At 39.3% G+C, this 19125-nt stretch overlaps 1 protein-coding gene across 3 annotated transcripts in view; it reads right to left on the bottom strand.

The window, feature by feature from the left end:
- Window positions 1-19125, bottom strand: part of LOC126298664 (PDZ domain-containing protein 8) — a 209634-nt gene that overhangs the window by 14688 nt on the left and 175821 nt on the right. Inside the window, exon 12 of one of the 3 annotated variants that reach the window (XM_049990091.1) lies at window positions 7900-7946. The exons of the other annotated variants lie outside the window; for them this stretch is intronic. Coding sequence (XP_049846048.1) covers window positions 7911-7946 — 36 coding nt within the window. The 3' untranslated portion in view covers window positions 7900-7910. The remainder of the gene's footprint in view (window positions 1-7899; window positions 7947-19125) is intronic. 3 annotated transcript variants of the gene reach the window in all.

The raw sequence follows: 19125 nt of genomic DNA, 5'->3' as shown, positions 1-19125 counted from the left end.
CAGTTCAGGTTGTCCTTTTTGGAGAGATTTTAAGTCCCTTGTGCACCAGACCCAATATAAGTTTCCTGGAGATATATGCATGGATATTTTGGTTTTTAAGTGATTTAGTTTTTCAAGATGAGAGGTGTACCCATTAATGATCTATGGAAAGTTTAGTATCCTTACCAAATGAAAAGGATGCAAACATGGAGCTCCTACAGGGTCTGAGTGACCATAACAGTAAGGGTGTTTGCAGAGACCATAGATACTCTGACGAGATGATGTGTCTCTTCAGGAGCTGACTAATCTTGGCTGACACTGTGTCACACAGAGGCAAAAAGGAAGTTCCTTGTTCTCTTCTTCAGTGCTGTTCTTCCTGCGTGTCTCACTAGAAACAGCCTGTGATACCTGGGAGTAACTGTAGCTGTTTCTCCAGAAGACTTTTTGGAGTTGGCTTACTTCTAGTGACAGATTTTTAGTATCTGACATGACTTTAGCATGGTGGATGAGGGTGTTCAGAATGCCATGTTTCTGTGGTGGTGGTGGTGGTGGTGGTGGCTAAGAGTATGCAGATACCAATCCATGTGTGTAGGTTTCCTGTACACACTATGGCTGAGGTGTTCATTGGTTTTTTGGTGAATGAGGAAATCAAAAACAGTGCAGTGCACTATCTATCACTACTTCCATTGTAAACCTACTGTGGTCCATGAATGCTGTTCAGGCGTTCAGGCTGCAGCCACAGCTGTGAAAGCAGCAGCAAATTTGGCAGTACAACTGCCACCTCGTGACATTGTTCTTGTTATTAAATGACACAGAGGAAGACTGGGACACATGCCTTCACCATTTTTATCAACATTGAAGGTAATGGACACTGGGCTCCATTTGTCTTAGACAACAGCCAAAGGCTATGATGTCCAAGTTCCTTTGAAATTTCATCAGTAACATAAGCTCTCAGTTCAGTCATATGTAGCACTTATTGCTTATCATCAAAGTCTTCGCCAAAAATGTAAATTTGCTAGTGATAATCCAATGTGCAAGAAATCATACGTAGAGCCATTTTTTCAGGACACAGAAATTCACTTCTTGCCAGAAGACCAGGTCCACTGTGAGGCTTAAATAGGTATGGAGACCATATTGACAGAATTATCTATATTGCATAATCATTTAAAATCTGATACACTCAAAGCTACACACATACTGGCTTCCTCAGAAGGTCGTCAGGTCAAATCATGGTAAGGACATTATTTTCCCCTTCAAATCATTTTCCTAACTAACATATGGCAAGGCATCTGAACTCTACAATGTTATTTGCTTTTATTTTGTAAAAACCAATTTCAATTACATTAGTCATTTAACTGTGCTCACTGTTATGTAATATCCCCTCAACAATGATGTCACTAGGCATGGGGCAAAGGCAGTGAAGTGAAGTGAATTGGCCATGCCTTGGATGGCCGAGGATGGATTGGAACCATTGTTCTCCCAAATTCAAGTCCAGTGTCTTAGCACAGCACTATCTTGTTTGGTAGGAATGTATGGATGTCAATAGCATTACACACTGCAAATGAAGTCAAATATAAAGTGAACCCAGACACCAGCACCAAAATTTCAGAGGTTACTCAAGGTAAGTTACTGAGTAGTTTGGTACAAAGGACCCACAATCTCCAGCAACTCATTACAGAATAATATGTTTTGTTCAGTTTTTACTCCAATTACCTTTTCTCCTGTGCAAGTACCTTCACAAGAGTGGTAAAACCTGCAATATGCAATCACCAACATATACAACACAAAACACTTCTGTTGCATTCAGTCAACCCATAGAAGAGACGAATGAGAACCACCACCTCTTCATGAATAAACCTATCTATACTTCTGTGTATCACTGTTAACAAACAACTAACACCACTTTACAAAAAAAAACTGAGTCAGAACTGAGCAGTTCGGAGAGGAAGCTTGAGGGTGACAAGTAAAGTGGGCATTACTGTTGGAGACGGCAAGTACTATGAGTGAATGGCACAAGTTTGTTTCCAAACAAGACACACAACACACGCCCTCAGCAATTGTACTGCTGTGTTGATATAGTCAGTGTAATACACATATAAAGATAAATAGAGGCAAGAAATAAAGCTAGATGCAATTATCCTGTAATGAGTCACTGGCAACCACAGGTCCCATATACCAAAATACTCATACTGTCAATGGAGTTAGGGTTTACCCTGTAGCACCTTTCAACAACTGCTTCCAAATCCCCCCAACATTGCAGCAGTCCTTGTGGGATTAATTAAGTATAGAGAAATCACCAAATTTCCACAAATGGCTTAGCCACAGCCTAGGGGATTGTTTGCACAGTGAATTCTCATACAGATTGAACTGGGTTTCACATAGACATTTGCCACTATAGATGACCCACATAACAAAATTTTTTAAAGTGTATTGGTCCCAAAAGGACACTGATGAAGAAATCTGAGCACACAAATGGTTGCTGCATGGTCAACCTCTGTACAACTTACAGAAGCAGGGACAACAATGTCAAGACCAATTCCTGTCACAATTCCAAACGTACCTTTACAGTGACTGCTTCTTGGAGCAGCCACAACATCTATGACATCACAGAAGCAACAGTTCAATAATTTTGTTGCCTATACTTCATTAAGGTACATCACCATTGAACTAGCCGCTATAGCCTTTATGTCCCAGCCTCAGGGAAGAGATTTAGCAACCAGGTTGGAAAAACAGGATGTAGACAAATAGATAGTATCTGAGCTGAGTGACCACAACAGAGATGCAGTTGTAGAGATCATGGATTCTCCCTGGGTATGATGGCCTCACATGCCACAGTACTGTGTGAAATGGGCAGAACGCATTACTCAAAACTTCACGTAACATTGCCTGGAGCGGTAACACCTTAGTCAACTAAGTATGCATTTTACTCTTGACAGGATATGGAATTTGTGTATAGATGTTTACTGGATTTCCTAGCTTTCTTCTGTGGTTTACAAGGTTGACATTTCTTTCTGGTTACTCAAAGTTTTTTCTTGTTACTGTCAAATATCAAGCTTATTACAGCTGACTAAATGGAGCACTCTGAAGTGAATTCATTGTGATCATATCCTGTATTACTACTCTGAAGTCTAAATAAAAATGCTAGCCCAATTAGGAAAGAAGGAATCTTGTAGTGGTCTTTCCTCACAAGAATCTAGTTGCGAGGTATTTCCTTACCCCCCCCCCCCCCATGTGTCTCTCTCTCTCTCTCTCTCTCTCTCTCTCTCTCTCTCTCTCTCTCTCTCTCACACACACACACACACACACACACACATACACACACACACACACACACACACACACACACTGCTGTGATGAGCAGCCAAGAAAAGCTGGCAGTGAGCTGGAGGGACTTAATTTCTTTGTACATATTTCAGTTTTCATTTTTGAGTCATTCCTGTCAGAACTTACATTTCTAGCGAGTTAACAGATCATTGAGATACATGAAATACTGTACAGTAATGCATGAACTGAAAAGTAGCCTAACACGTGACACACAGATATCAAATAAAAGGCAGAGGGTAAAATTATTAATGGTCTAAGGTTGGCATTCATTATCCATGGGCTCTCTCTACTGGTTGCATAAAGAAATTGCCAACACAGGGTGCAAGGACCTTGTATGATAATGCAGAATACAAGGCTTATACACGGCTTATAGTAACACCTGTCTTTGCTCGACAAGTGTCATCTTGACATCAGCAATTGTCTGTGGTGACAGTTAAGGTATTGCAATCTCTTGGCCTCAAGTGCCCTTGTAATTTCAAATGGGTTTAATTCTGTGGAGTAATATGATCACTCTAAAGACATGATGTACTTGTGTTGCATGCACTCATCCTCTAGTCAAGGCCGGTGTGGTCAAGCATTATTATCTATCAGATGGAATCCAGGACCATATGCACAATGATAATGACACAAATACTGTTGCTAGATATCATTCTTGTATACTACAGCTATTACAATAGCCCTAGGAAACATGTATAGTGTACATGCTCCACATGAGATGCTGTCCCAGAAAACTCTGGTGCTGCAAGTCATTTTTTCCACAATATTGGGAGGGTTGTAATACATCCTAAAGGCACACCAGAAAAAAAAACAGACAGTGAGAATCAAGGGTAGAGTATTACTTATTTATTAAAAGGACACTAATACACAATTCCAGGCTACAATTATAGTGCACCACAAACACATTCACAAAGACATTAACACATATTCACAAAGACATGTGGCAGCTTAGTCAAAGTGAATGCATCTGGTAGCTCACTAAGCTTACAAAACAACCTCTTGAAGCCAATAATGCAGTTTGATGGAAGATGTGTGATCCAGAGGCCACTGCAATATCTCGTCATGGCAGATGATCTGCTTGATGGACATCTTTGGGCACTTAACACTAGATAACAGCCCACTTGTTGGATTGTAGTATGTACTCAATCTTTCCTGTACTGTTGCTGAATGTTCCCTCAGTCTTCTATATAGCTTTGATGCTTTGGTCAATATTCAACTCCTGGAAACACTGCACTGACTGACTGGTCTCTAATCTCAATAATTGTGCCATGAATAATGTCATCCAAAAGTGTTCACTGTGTTGTTCTGCTTTCCTAGGACTTAAATACTGTGTTTGAAACACACTAAATCGCAGACATCTGCATACAGCTTATGCACAGTCACAGCCTCCTTGTAAGTAACACTTTTGTGGCCATACTGTTGATAGTTTAAACATCGTATTGGATTAGATATGGAGGTCTTACTTTTAGATCTGTGATCTGAGAAAGATGGATGTGCTGAAGTATGAAGACAGCTGTTTTTTCCAAGTCGTTGCTTATCTTTGTAATATTTGTATCTCAATAAGATCCTTGACTTGATTCAGATTAGAGTTCGTTATCGACAGCAACATCAAGACATCTTGAATTTTGGTTGTTTTGCACTTCTGCAGTAGTTAGGCATGGCACTCACTTTTAAGTGGCTTGCAGCTTGATGATCTTGGGGTTTACAATAAAGAGATAGCCATTACAGGGACAGAGTATTTTTTCCCTTCTTCTTGAAGTCAGTGTCTTTGTTGTCACGCCAGAAGATAGGTAAGGGTCATCCACTCAGCTGCAGACCCATACATCCAGGTAAGCCTAATACAACTTGAGTGTGGCAGGCTGCATGCTTATGAGTGTTTCAGTTCAACACTCACTCACCTCCTTGTTTTGTTGTTCACCCTCAGGCTGAAGCCACCTTCCATGTGATCCACAATCCCTGTTCTCTGTAACACAGAATGTTCCACTGTCATGCAGAACAGTGGTCATGAAGCACGCAAACAGCTTATGATTGTAGATGATTGATGCTGCAGCCACTACATAGGGACACAGGTTTGCCGAAAACAAATCTAGTCAGGATGCCCAAGATCCCTTAAGTGCTTGCCACAGGGCATAAGAAATTTCTGGAATATTATATGTTATATGAATTACTCCCATAGTCATCAATGATTAGATGAAAAACCATGGCTGTACTGTTAAGCATTCACCTACAGTAATTTTGCACAGTGGTAAGAGGCAACTTCAATTTACCAAGCAGACTCAAATATAAAAGTTACTTCCCCATAAAACAAATTTAGCAAAGGTAGTTAAATTTGGCAGATGACTTTTTTGTAGGTGGTTGTTGCTTATAGCACTAACATTACAATTACTGATCAAGTTCTATCAAGATTGTTATAGTGCTATATAAAATTTGATGTCAGATACTGGAAACCACTGCACAATTCAGTGTGCTAGGAGACTGACTTGAGCAAGCACACAACATGTTGCAAACTTGAGAATATCTTAAACAACCAGGAGGTTTTTAAATGTATCACATCAAAAGAGTCAAAGTGGTTCACTGTTTATTTTGACACTCTGTCTGCAAATTAAGTCATTCTATTTACATTTTGAAACAGTAATAAGAATCTGATGGAATGCATAAACATCATTAATGCTTTGGAATACCTTGGCACATTGCAATAGGACAATATGAAAAGAACATATACACTATGTGATCAAAAGTATCCAGACACCCCCAAAAACATATGTTTTTCATATTAGGTGCACTGTGTTGCCACCTCCTGCCAGGTATTTTATATCAGTGACCTCTGTAGTCATTAGACACCATGAAAGAGCAGAATGGGGTGCTTTGTGGAACTCAAGGACTTCGAATATGGTCAGGTGATTGGGTGTCACTTGTCATACGTCAGTATGTGAGATTTCCACACTCCTCAATATCCCTAGGTCCACTGTTGACTGCCAGAGATCGCCAACAGTTGAACAGGTTCGTAATGTGTAATAGGCAGACATCTATCCAGACAATTACAAAGGAATTCCAAACTGCAACAGGATCCACTGCAAGTACTATGACAGTTAGGCAGGGGGTGAGAAAACTTGGATTTCATGATCAAGTGGCTGCTCACTAGCCACACATCATGCTGGTAAATGCCAAATGAAGCTTGGCTTGGTGTAAGGAGCGTAAACATTGGATGATTGTGTGGAGTGACTGATCACAGTACACAATGTGGCGATCTAATGGCAGGGTGTGGGTACGGCAAATGTCCGGTGAACGTCGTCTGCCAGTGTGTGTAGTGCCAACATTAAAATTCAGAGGTGGTGGTGTTGTGGTGTGGTATTGTTTTTCATGGAGTTGACTTGGACTCCTCGTTGTTTTGTGTGGCAAATTGATTGAACGTACGCCTGTGAGAGTGGAAGCTGTCATCAAGGCTAAGGGTAGGTCAACACCATACTGAATTCCAGCGTTACAGATGGAGGTCGCCACAAACTTTTAAGTCATTTACAGCCAGGTGTCTCAATACTTTTGAGTATAATTATTTCAGTACAAACTTATCCCACACCATTGCCGTGCTCCATATGGAAGCATGTTGCACGATTAGAGTCTAGCCTTGTGTTGAACAATACAGGAAACATTCTTGCAGATTACAAAATGTTCTCAAATCATATATTTCATGCCTTTAAAGATAACCACGGTGTTTTTTGTTGGCTATGTACATAGGTTAATGGTGACTGATAATGACTATGCTGGTAGCATGTTTCTCCTTCTTTTCTTTGTTACTGCATGTTTAAGAGCTTATGCTCCACCAAAAAGTGAATAAGCTACAGGTGTTTTGTGGCTCACCTGATTCTACTTCCACCAACATACTGTAATTCCTGAGTTTTGCTTCAAATTAACAACTCAATAGTGTTAGAAATATTGGAACGTCTGTGAATGGATGATACAAGAACTTTTATCACACTCTTAAAACAGGCAGTGTCTTGATCTGGCATGCTAACAAATGTGATTGTCGATGCCCTGTAGTTAACACAGTGAAAACACTAACTGTGGAAAAATATATCCTGGGCATTATATACCTATGAATCCATCTCTAAGTAAAACAGTTCATGAACCTCTTAATTTAGCTGGCTGACATCTGCCTCCAAACAGTATTACTAACTCCTCCAGATGTCATCTTGACTTGAGAGGTTCCAAGACTCAACAGCAATAGAACTTATTCAGGACCAGATGAGAACAATATTTCTCTCATCGTTTGATATGATGTAACTCTATGACCAGATGCAGTAACTTCAGCAGGCATACATATGGTGTCTTATTTAATTCTGTAATCACCCATTTCTATTTTATACAAAACTGAGCTAGGAAGAGGATGATAACGCATTAATCATATCTCAATTCTGTCAGATTTCCCAGAAACAGTATTGTTTTTGAAGTATGATACTGAACTGGCACCATTATACTTCAGTATCCAGTCTGCTTTCTTAACATAATGACTGATTCATGGTACTCAAAAGTTCTCGTTTATCAGAAAATGATTCAGAACAGGCTATTAGACAATCCACACGACACGACAGTTACTTTACAAACCTTTTTTATGGCTAGATCCTTGTCACCAACTGAGCACAGGAACGTCTCTGTAACAACATGTTGCAATGTTTTACAAGAGAAAACATTTGTTCTTTTCCCATACAGACAGAATCCCACATACATACACAAACTTACAGTTTGCGGGTTAGCAATATGGTTCAAATTTACTCCCTCTAATGATAGTGTCCCTGAATAACATCATTTATAATTTCAATAATAATTTAATTCTGTACACTGCAAATATATTTTTATACAACAAAGGTATTATTGGGTAGAATGGAAATAGCATCAGAGTATAATTTTCTGCTTGTTAATTTTTGTCAGCAACAAATGTACAACAGTACAATGGAGGTAGAAAATTTGGCAAAAAATGCGCACAGGCTTCCAGTATACTTTTCCTCAAAACCAAAAAAATTATCAATATTATGAATGGTTTAGATTTTATGTACTGGCATAAAGCTTCTCTGCAATTTAGAAAATGAACCCCTGGAAAAAAATGCCTTTTGGGAAGATCTTTGATGTGCAGCAACAAACATGCTACATATTTTCATATTATATATATTCGAATTCCACCAAACACTGCACATAAGTTTCTGAAGCATTGAAATCAAGTTTGAGATGCACTTTAGTAAGTCAATCACAGATCATGTCGCATGATCACACCAGCTGACAGTAGCAGATATTCAGAGCATGGGACACATGATATAGTCAGCCAATACCAACATCACTGTTAAGGAGCATGAACACACAAATGTGTAAAGTTAATGGTTTAAATTAATATATATAGTGCAGCTACAAGAAAATGTAAGCTTTCACATGTAATGTTGGTCCCTTTTTTTATGTGTGTTACACTTTAAGAAAAATAACACAAATGTGCGAGTAACATTTTAAATAATGACATAAATGACTGGTCTTCTGGGCTTGAAATGCTTCTAAGTGGCTGGCCCTCAAAGTGTTAAGCTTTAAATGAGAATCAAATGCTCTATGGTAAGAAATTCAAAGCAAATTCACACATGTAAGATAATTCACCTTGCATAAAATGAAATGTACTTTGAAAGTAATGCTTTTCAAACCATTATTCACAATACTTTCCAATGACCTGTTAGAATTCATTTCAGCTATTGCCAAAGAGCTCCAGAAAACGATGTTGCTGTGCATGCGTGCAGCTACAATGGTGTAGAAAGCCCATATATTTGTACCTGTATACAATTAAGAGTGCTTACATTATGTCATAACTGAAAAAGCTCATCAGAGGGAGCAATAGCATTGCAATTTTGTAAACCACACTAAAATGCATAATTCAGCTTAAAGTACACATTCTATGTCCAAATTCACAAAGAAGTAAGCCCCAGCCTGATAATAAGCTTTTCAGTGTGGTTCCCAGGGTGTAAATTTTCTTGGAGTACCAGTACTGAATTAACTCACGTTTTGGTTCTTTATCATAGCATGATGGCATATGTGCCAGAAGTTCGTTTCAAATAAATGACCACCTCTGTGGAAAAGATTAATGAAAGGCAAATTTCTTTATCAAATTGACAAAAATAACTTCATTGTTTGCAAGACAATTAATGCTCTATTGCCAAAAACCTGTAAGTGTAATAAAATCAGAAGACTGAAACTATTAATATATTTTAACCTTCTGTAATTATGTGAATGTATTTTAATTCACTTGATAGCTCCCAGCCACAGAAATATGTTTTGTTTTCATGTGAGGTGAGAGCTATAAACAAAGAGGAAACAGCAAAATCCCTAAATGTAAACATTGGACATGTGGAAACTTATCTCCTTCCCCACTACAACTCAGACAGCTCTGTGTATGCGCCAATCTGGCAGCTTGGGCACACCAGAAAAATTTTTCTGGGTAGCATTTGGCTACTTGTTGCTACTGCTGATACAAATACCAGCCACACTTCATGCAGCCCCAAAACGGGAAAAGGTACTGCCCATACGCAACTGAACTGCAAATGCACAACTGAATTGCACATGCGCATGAGTCTGCTTGCAGTTGCTCAAATGAACCTAATGTAAACTGTTGTGATGTCACACTCATCGGAACAAGGCCTACGAGAAAGACAGGCCACGGCACATATATCACAAGGGTAGGCCTGAGCTAGTTCGCTCGCTCAGCTTAGCAGACAAAATGCGTTTCTAATCATGTTAACTCATAACTGGATGTTTACACACTAACAAGCATTGCATATTCTACTGAAATCTGCTTTTATAAAGTGTTACTGATTACTAGTACTACAACAAAATACAAAACTGTGTGGTAGCTGTAGTTTAAGATCTATGCTCTGCATAAATCATATAATAGCTCATTTATGGCATTTAGTCTCTACTGCCACAGTCCTCATTTGATACAATATTTAGTGACTCATACAACCGTTAAAATTTTATTGTACCCAGTACAATCATAACAAATTATTAGTAGGCATGTGGACTTTTTATTGTTGTAGGACTAATAAACAGTAAGACTCCATAATAGCAGATTCCATAGAAGATGCAATTCTCATTTGTATGTCAACACGTGATTACAAGTTAACAGGTGCAGAAGCATAGTTTGTCTGCTGAGCTGAGCGAGTGAGTCAGTCAGGCCTACCTTCATGACAGATGAGCCGTGGCCAGTCTTTCTTGTGCGCCTCGCATTGGAAGCAGTTTGTTGTTATGAAGTATTGCATAGCCTTTGTTCTTAAGCATTTGACACATTTTGCTGTTGCCAGATGCTTGCGTGTACACTGTGTTTTGTTGTTGTGAATGGTGCATTTCCTTTGCAATTTAAGTTTTATTTTTTCATTTTTTTTCACTCATTTATATTTTATTGCTGCCATATTATTCTGCAGTATGAGACTAAAATAAAATTCTTTGTTAGAGTGTCAGTTCTTACTAGTCAAAATTACAAAAATTTAACTGCAAACTAAATCAATGTAAAATTCCTGGAATTCTAAAAAATTCCTCGGTTTTTCCCAGATGAAAAAATTCTCAGGTTTTTCCTCGATTTCCTGGTTCTCCTGGGGTGTATACACCCTGTGTTAATTCTCCTGGGTTTAAGATCCTGTTGAGTTTCAAAACATTTCAACATTTTATCCATTGTCGCAAGCAGCCCTTATCAGTTTTACAGTATAGACTATCGACCAAAAATGTACAACTCTGTATTCATTACTGGTCTGCTGTCCCTGTTATCATGTGTAAGGAAATAATTAAATATGTGTTGTGATTGGATGATGAATGGGAGGGAGAAGAGGGGGGGGAGATGCTTTTATTGAAGATAATTTTAGTTTGATTGAGCAAAGTTGTTGAATCAGGTTGGAAAAATAGTTGTTCTGTAATACTGCTCCCATAATATCAAATGTTGACAGAGATATGTCGAGTGCCTTTTGCTTACTTCTGCAGTGTTTACTGCCATGCCTGATGAGGCAGCCTTATAGGCACACTCTGCCTCTAGAGCAGCATAACAATAATTTCCCTCAGTTAAGAAAGTTCACATCACTTAGCCATTTAACTTTTTCCGTCACCTCTCACATCTTACTCTGTTAACTGATTGCTTGAGAAATATGAATTATTTTTTGTTGCTATACAGGCCTGCTAAACTCATTTTGAATTTTGGTGTGATGCAATTGCCAATTTATTGTGCTGTTCAACTGTATCTGACACAAAGGCACCTTTAAGTGTATGTTAATAGAGTGTTCCATTTAAATGGTGCATACTACTACTACTACTACTCCCCCCCCCCCCCTCCTCCTCTCTCTCTGACTCTCACACACACACACACACACACACACACACACACACACACACACACACACATTGTTGCTACTGCAATAGTTTGGCTCGATGCCCACTTAACATAACAATTCCCCCATGGAGTCAAAAATATCCTCCACATACTGTGTAAGGGCAGTGCACCATTCCACTTTGTCCTCTTGGTTGGCTTGTTTCATGTTTTCAAAACACTGTCAGCAGCTCCCACTCTATAACAATTGGCTCCAAAGTTGTAATGTATCTTTTATAGCTCTGTGTTCAAGTTCTCATTAAAATCATTCTACATGTACTGCCACATAATCTTATTTCTCATTTCAGATATGTTGTAACAGTCTTTGTGAAGCAACAGCCAAATTTAGCTGGGGAACAAATGTTACAAATATACTGTTTTGCTATCAGTGTTGTAAGACAATCTATGAAAAATCAGTGGCAAGGTGTGAGGAAAGTGTTTTCCTGCTTCATGTGCTGTTGGTTTAGCCAGTTGTTGCATTATCTAGTGAGGCAGCTGCCCTACAATGCAACATAGTCTATTGTACCAGGTTTGCTGGCAACTGGGAAGTTGAGAGCCTGTAGCCGTCATCTCTACTGATATTGTTAACCACTTCAGGATATCAATCGTCTTTCTTATTTTGCGTGTGCACCTCCCATGTACCTACGAAAGTTCATGGGCTGCCCACAATCACATTGGTGCTACACTGGTCCCCATCTGTGCTTCCCTGAAGCATTATAGCACTCATACTCTGCCATGCACATACTAACATGCTTTCCAGTTTCCCCAATGTAGGCAGCACCACACTCACAATATTTCTTGTAGGCATTTGCACTACTGGGGACTCTTATTGCTTTCTCAATGGAGCCTACCAAATTCTGGAACCTGAGGCCACTCTGTAAAACTGTTGCAATGCCTCTTCACACTGGTACCTCTAATACCCAGTAGCACATACTCTTGCATTGATTCATGTCTGTGATCATCATGGCATACTACCCACAAGTTCATCAAGGCATTGTTGGTCCAGATTGTCCCACTACTCAATGGCAATTCGGCGTAGAACCCTAAGAGTGGTTGATGGGTCACATCGTCCATAAACAGCCCTTTTCAATTTATCCCAGGCATGTACGATAGGGTTCATGTCTGGAGAACATGCTGGCCACTCTAGTCGAGTGATGTTGTTATCCTGAAGGAAGTCATTCACAAGATGTGCATGATGAGGGTGCGAATTATCATACAGGAAAATGAATGCCTTGCCAATATGCTGCCAATATGGTTGCATTATCTGACGGAGGACAGCATTCACGTATCGTACAGCCAGTACTTAGCCTTCCATGACCACCATCAGTGTACATCGGCCCCACATAACACCACCCCAAAACAGCAGGGAAACTCCACCTTGCTGCACTCACTGGACAGTGTGTCTAAGGCATTCGCCTCCAAACATGTCTCCAATGATTGTCTGAGTGAAGGCATACCGCGACACTCTTCAGTAAAGAGTACATGATTCCAATCCTGAGCAGTCCATTTGATATGTTGTTGGGCCCATCTGTACCGTGCTGCATGGTGTAGTGGTTGCAAAGATCAACTTCGTCATGGACGTCGAAAGTGAAGTTGTGCATCATGCAGCATATTGCACACAGCTTGAGTCGTAACATGACATCCTGTGGCCACACCAAAAGCATTATTCAACATGGTGGCATATCTGTCAGGGTTCCTTCAAGCCATTATCTGTAGGTAGCAGTCATCCACTGCAGAAGTAGCCCTTGGGTGGCCTGAGCTAGGCATGTCATTGACAGTTCCTGTCTCTCTTTATCTCCTCCATGTCTGAACAACATCGCTTTGGTTCACTCCAAGACGCCTTGTTGAGAGCCCTTCCTGGCACAAAGTAACAATGTGAATGCAATCGAACTGTGGTATTGACCGTCTAGGCATGGTTGAACTACAGACAACATGAGCCGTGTCCCTCCTTCTTGGTGGAATGAATGGAACTGATCAGCTGTCAGACCCCGTCTGTCTAATAGGTGCTGCTCATGCATGGTTGTTTACATCTTTGGGCAGGTTTAGTGACATCTCTGAACAGTCAAAGGAACTGTGTCTGTGATACAATATCCACAGTCAACGTTTATCTTCAGGAGTTCTGGTAACTGGGGTGATGCAAAACTTATTTTCATGCATGTGTTGTAATAAGAGATGACCTTCATGTCTAAAAATGTCAACTGGTTGCCATCTGAGGATGTGACTTTATAGTCACGAAACTAGTTGTGAATCAATAGGAGACCAATGTATCTTCTAATATCTGTTGCAATTATTCATTATTCAAACTGTTCTATTCAATCACTGATAATTTGAACAGTCTACATATATATACTGTATAAGCTACCACAAAGTGCATGGCGGAAGGTACCTTGTACCAGTACTAGTCATTTCCTTTCCTGTTCCACTCGCCAATAGAGTTAAGTGAAAAACTGCCTATATGCAGTGGTCTAGGGGTAAACATATCTGATTAGTAATCAAAATATCCTCAGTTGTGGATTCGAATCTGTCACCACTTAAGTTTTGAATAAAAATCATCAGCTTCGACAGTCGAAGACTTCTGGCAAAAGAAGTAACTCTCATTCTGCCGACCTCCTTGTCAAAGAGGGCGGGTGACCAGACAGGCTCAGAGCAATATCTTGCCCTTGGAATGGGAAACTGCCCCTAAAGGTGGAAGAATTAGCACTGATCAATGGCATGAGGATGCAGAAGGCAATGGAAACACTGCATTAAAGGCATATGTGTATCCACAGGACATGTAGCCTGCAACTGAAGTAGTGTTACGATAATCTCTCCATTGGCAAAAGATTTCAAAACAGACCCTCATTCGGATCTCTGGGGGAGGACTGCCAAGGGGGAGGTGACCATGAGAAAAAGATTGAATAACCAAAGAAAGGATAACATTCTATGAGTTGGGACATGGAATATCAGAAGTCTGAACATGGTAGAGAAGCTAGAAAATCTGAAAAGGAAAATCTAAAGGCCCGATCTAGATATAGTTGGGGGTCAGTGAAGTGAAATGGAAAAAAGATGAATATCTAGTCAGATGAGTATAGGGTAATATTAACAGCAGCAGAGAATGGTATAACAGAGTACGATTCATTATAAACAGGAAGGTAGGACAGAGAATGTGTTACTGTGAACAGTTCAGTGATAGGGTTGTTGTCATCAGAATTGACAGCAAACCAGCACAAACAGTAATAGTTCAGGTACACACACCAACGTCGCAAGCTGAAGATGAAGAGAGAGAGAAAATACATGAGTATATCGAATGGATAATTCAATATGTAAAGGGAGATGAAAATCTAATATTCATGGGAGATTGGAATGCAAGTTGTAGGGGAAGGAGTAGAAGAAAGTGTAATAGGAAAATTTGGTCTTGGTGTTAGGAATAAGAGAAGAGAAAGACTAATTAAGTACTGCAGTAAATATCAGCTAGTAATAGCGAATACTCTGTTCAAGGATCACAAGAGGTGGAGGCATACTTTGAAAAGGCTAGGAGATACAGGAAGATTTAAAATAGATTACATCATGGTCAGGCAGAGATTACGAAATCAGGTACTTGATTGTATGGCGTACCTAGGAGCAGATATGGACTCAGATGACAATTTAGTAGTGATGAAGAGTAAGCTGAAGTTTAAAAGACTAGTCAGGAAGAATCAATACATAAAGAAGTGGAATACTGAAGTATTAAGGAATGAGGAAGTATGCTTGAAGTTCCCTGAGGCTATAGATACTGTGATAAGGAACAGTGCAGTAAGCAGTTCAGTTGAAGAGCAGCAAACATCTCTAAAAAGCATAATTACAGAAGCCAGAAAGGAAAACATAGGTACAAAGAAGGTAACTGGGAAGAAACCAAAGGTAACAGAAGAAATAATTCAGTTGATCAATGAAAGAAGGAAGTACAAAAATTTTACGGAAATTCAGGAGTACAGAAATAAAAGTCATTTAGGAATAAAATAAACAGGAAGTGTAAGGAAGCTAAGGCTATCAAGTAGATAGATGGAAAGAGCACATTGAAGGCCTGTGTGAGATGGAACACTTGTCTGATGTGACTGAAGAAAAAATAGGAGTCAATAGGGAAGAGATAGGGGATCTAGTATTAGAATCAGAAGTTAGAAAAGCATTGGAAGACTTAAGATCATATAAGGCACAAGGGATAGATAACATTCCACCAGAATTTATAAAATTTTATAAAAAAATATCATCCACACAATTCTGAAGACTGGAAGAGCTGACAAGTACAAGAATTATCACACAATCAGCTTAACAGCTCAAGCATACAAGTTGCTGACAAGAACAATATACAGAAGAATGGAAATGAAATTAACGATCTGTTAGATAATGATCAGTTTGGCTTTAGGAAAAATATAGATGCCAGGGAGGCAGTTCTGGCATTATGGCTGATAATGGAAGCAAGACTAAAGAAAAAGCAAGACATGTTCATAGAATTCATCAACTTGGAAAAAGTGTTCGACAATATCACCTGGTGCAAGACAAAATTCTGAGAAAAATAGGGGTAAGCTATAGGGAGAGATGGGTAATATACAACATGTACAAGAGCCAAGAGGGAATAATGGAGTGGAAGATCAAGAATGAAGTGCTTGGATTAAAACGAGTTTAAGACTTTCTTTTGCCTCTACTGTTTAATCTATACATCAAAGAATCAATGATGGAAATAAAAGAAATGTTCAAGAGTGGGGAACTAAAATTCGAGATGATGAGATATCAATGATAAGATTTGCTGATGACATTGCAATCCTCAGTGAAAGTGAAGAAGAATTACAAGGTCTACTGAATGGAATGAGTCTGCTGAGTACAGAATGCAGATTGAGAGTAAATCGAAGAAAGACAGATGTAATAAGATGTAACAGAAATGGGAACAGTGAGAAAATTAACATTAGGATTGATAGTCACAAAATAGATAAAGTTGAGGATTTCTGCTACCTAGGCAGTAAAATAACCCGTGATGGATGGAGCAAACATTGGCAAAAACAGTATTCCTGGCCAAGAGAAGTCTACTAGTATCAAATATAGGTCATAATTTTATAAAGAAATTTCTGAGAATGTACATTTGGAGCACAGCATTGTGTGGTAGTAAAACCTGGACTGTGGGAAAACCAGAAAAGAAGATAACCGGAGCATTTGAGATGTGATGCTACAGACGAATGTTGAATATTAGGTGGACTGATAAGGTAAAGAATGAGGAGGTTCTGCACAGAATTGGAGAGGAAAGGAATATATGGAAAACACTGACAAGACGAAGGGGAAGAAAGGTAGGACATCTGTTAAGACATCAGGGAGTAACTTCCATGGTATTAGAGGGAGCTGTAGAGGATAAAAACTGTGTAGAAGACAGAGATTGGAATACAACCAGAAAGTAATGGCTGACATAGGATGTAGGTGTTATTCTGAGATGAAGAGGTTGACACAGGAGAGGTGGTCATGGTAGGCCACATCAAACCAGTCAGGAGACTGACAAATTGATGACAAAAAGCTTCTGTATGAGCTCTAGTTTCTCTCTTCTTAGCTTTGTGGTCTTATGCAAGACGCACATTGGTGGCAGCAGAACTATTCTGCGGTAAGCTCCAAATGCCATTTCTCTGAATGTTCTCAACAGTGCTCCTCGAAAGAACGTCCCCTTCCTTCCTTGAGCTGCTGAAGCATTTCTGTACTTCTTGCATGTTTCTCAAACCTACTGGTAATAAATCTAGCAGGCTGTCTCTGAACTGCTTCAATGTCTTCCTTTAATCCAACCTTGAGGGGATCCCAAACACGTAAGCTGTACTCAAGGATGGGGCACTATAGTGTTCTATACAAGGTCTCCTTTACAGATGAAACATGCTTTCCTAAAATTGTCCCAATAAACTGATGTCGACCATTAGCCTTCCAAACTGCAATCCCTGCATCCCCATTCCATTTAATATCACTTTGAAGCATTATGCCTACATACTTAATCAACGTGACTGTGTCAAGTAGCACACTACTAATGCTGTATTTGATCATTATGGTTCTGTTTTTCCTACTCATTTGCACTAACTTACATTGTTCTATATTTAGAGTTAGCTGCCATTCATTACACCAAAATAGAAATTTTCCAAATCGTCCTGTATCTTGCTGCAGTCATTCAATGCAAACACCTTCCATTACACCACAACATCATTAGCAAACAGCCACAGATTGCTGCTCACCCTCTTCATCAGATCATTTATGCATACAGATAATAACAACAGTCTTATCTCATTTCCCTGCTACACTCCTGATGATACCCTTGACACTAATGAACACTTGCCACTAGGACAACATATTGGATTCTATTACCTAAGACATCTTTAAGCCACTGATATACTTGGAAACTTGTTCTGTATGCTCATACCTTTATAAACATCTGCAGTCGCACATCGTGTCAAACACTTTTTGGAAATCTAGGAATATGGAATCTGCCTTTTGCTCTTCATCCATAGTTCACAGAATACCATATGAGAAAAGGGCAAGGTGAGTTTTGCAAGAACTATGCTTTCTAAAACCATGCCGATGTGTGGGCAGAAGCTTTTCTGTCTCATGGAAATTTATTGTGTTCAAACTGAGAATATACTGAAAAATTCTGAAGCAAATCAGTGTTAAGGATATTGGTCTGTAATTTTGTGGGTCTGTTTTTTTATCCTCCTTATATACAGGAGTCACCTGCACTTATTTTTAGTCACTTGGGACTTTGCACTGTGCGAGAGATTCACGATAAATGCAAGCTAAGTAACGGGCCAATGCCGTAGAGTATTCTTCATAAAACCAAACTGAATGTCCAGCTGAACCTGGTGAGTTATTTGTTTTCAACTCTTTCTGTTGCTTCTTTATGTCAGAGATGTCTATTAGTAAGTCCTCCATAAAGGAGTCTGTATTATGGACGAATGACAGTGTGTTTGTTTGATCCTCCTGCATTAATGATTTCTAAAATGTGAAATTTTGAAACTTCAGCTTTCCTTTTGCTATTTTCTATTGTCACACCAGACTGGCCAACAAGCGACTGGACAGAAGTGTTCAACCTGCTTAGCAATTTTATGTAGGACTAGAATGTTCTCTGGTTCTTGATAAGATCTTTTGCTAAAAGTATGATGGTTTTAGTTGTCGTATGCTTCACACATTGATCTTTTTACAGACACAAGAATCTCTATTAACTTTTGCCACTCATTAATTGCACATTCTCTTTTCAATGGACAGTGTAACAGTCTTTGATCCCTCAGCATTTTCCGAATTCTGTTATTAAACCATAGCAGGTCTTTGCTATTCTTAATCCACTTACTCAGCACATACTTCTCCAGAGCGTGATTTACAATCCATTTAAACTTTGTTCACAAGTGCTCTATGCCCATCATACTGGAACTACACGATATTCATTCATTGTCTAAGTGGGATGCTAACAACTGCTTATCTGCTCTTTCTAACAA

Source organism: Schistocerca gregaria, chromosome X (genome assembly GCF_023897955.1).
Source record: "Schistocerca gregaria isolate iqSchGreg1 chromosome X, iqSchGreg1.2, whole genome shotgun sequence".
Lineage (NCBI taxonomy): Eukaryota > Metazoa > Arthropoda > Insecta > Orthoptera > Acrididae > Schistocerca > Schistocerca gregaria.
Note: the sequence above shows the minus strand (reverse complement) of the source record. Positions and strands in the feature narration are given on the sequence as shown.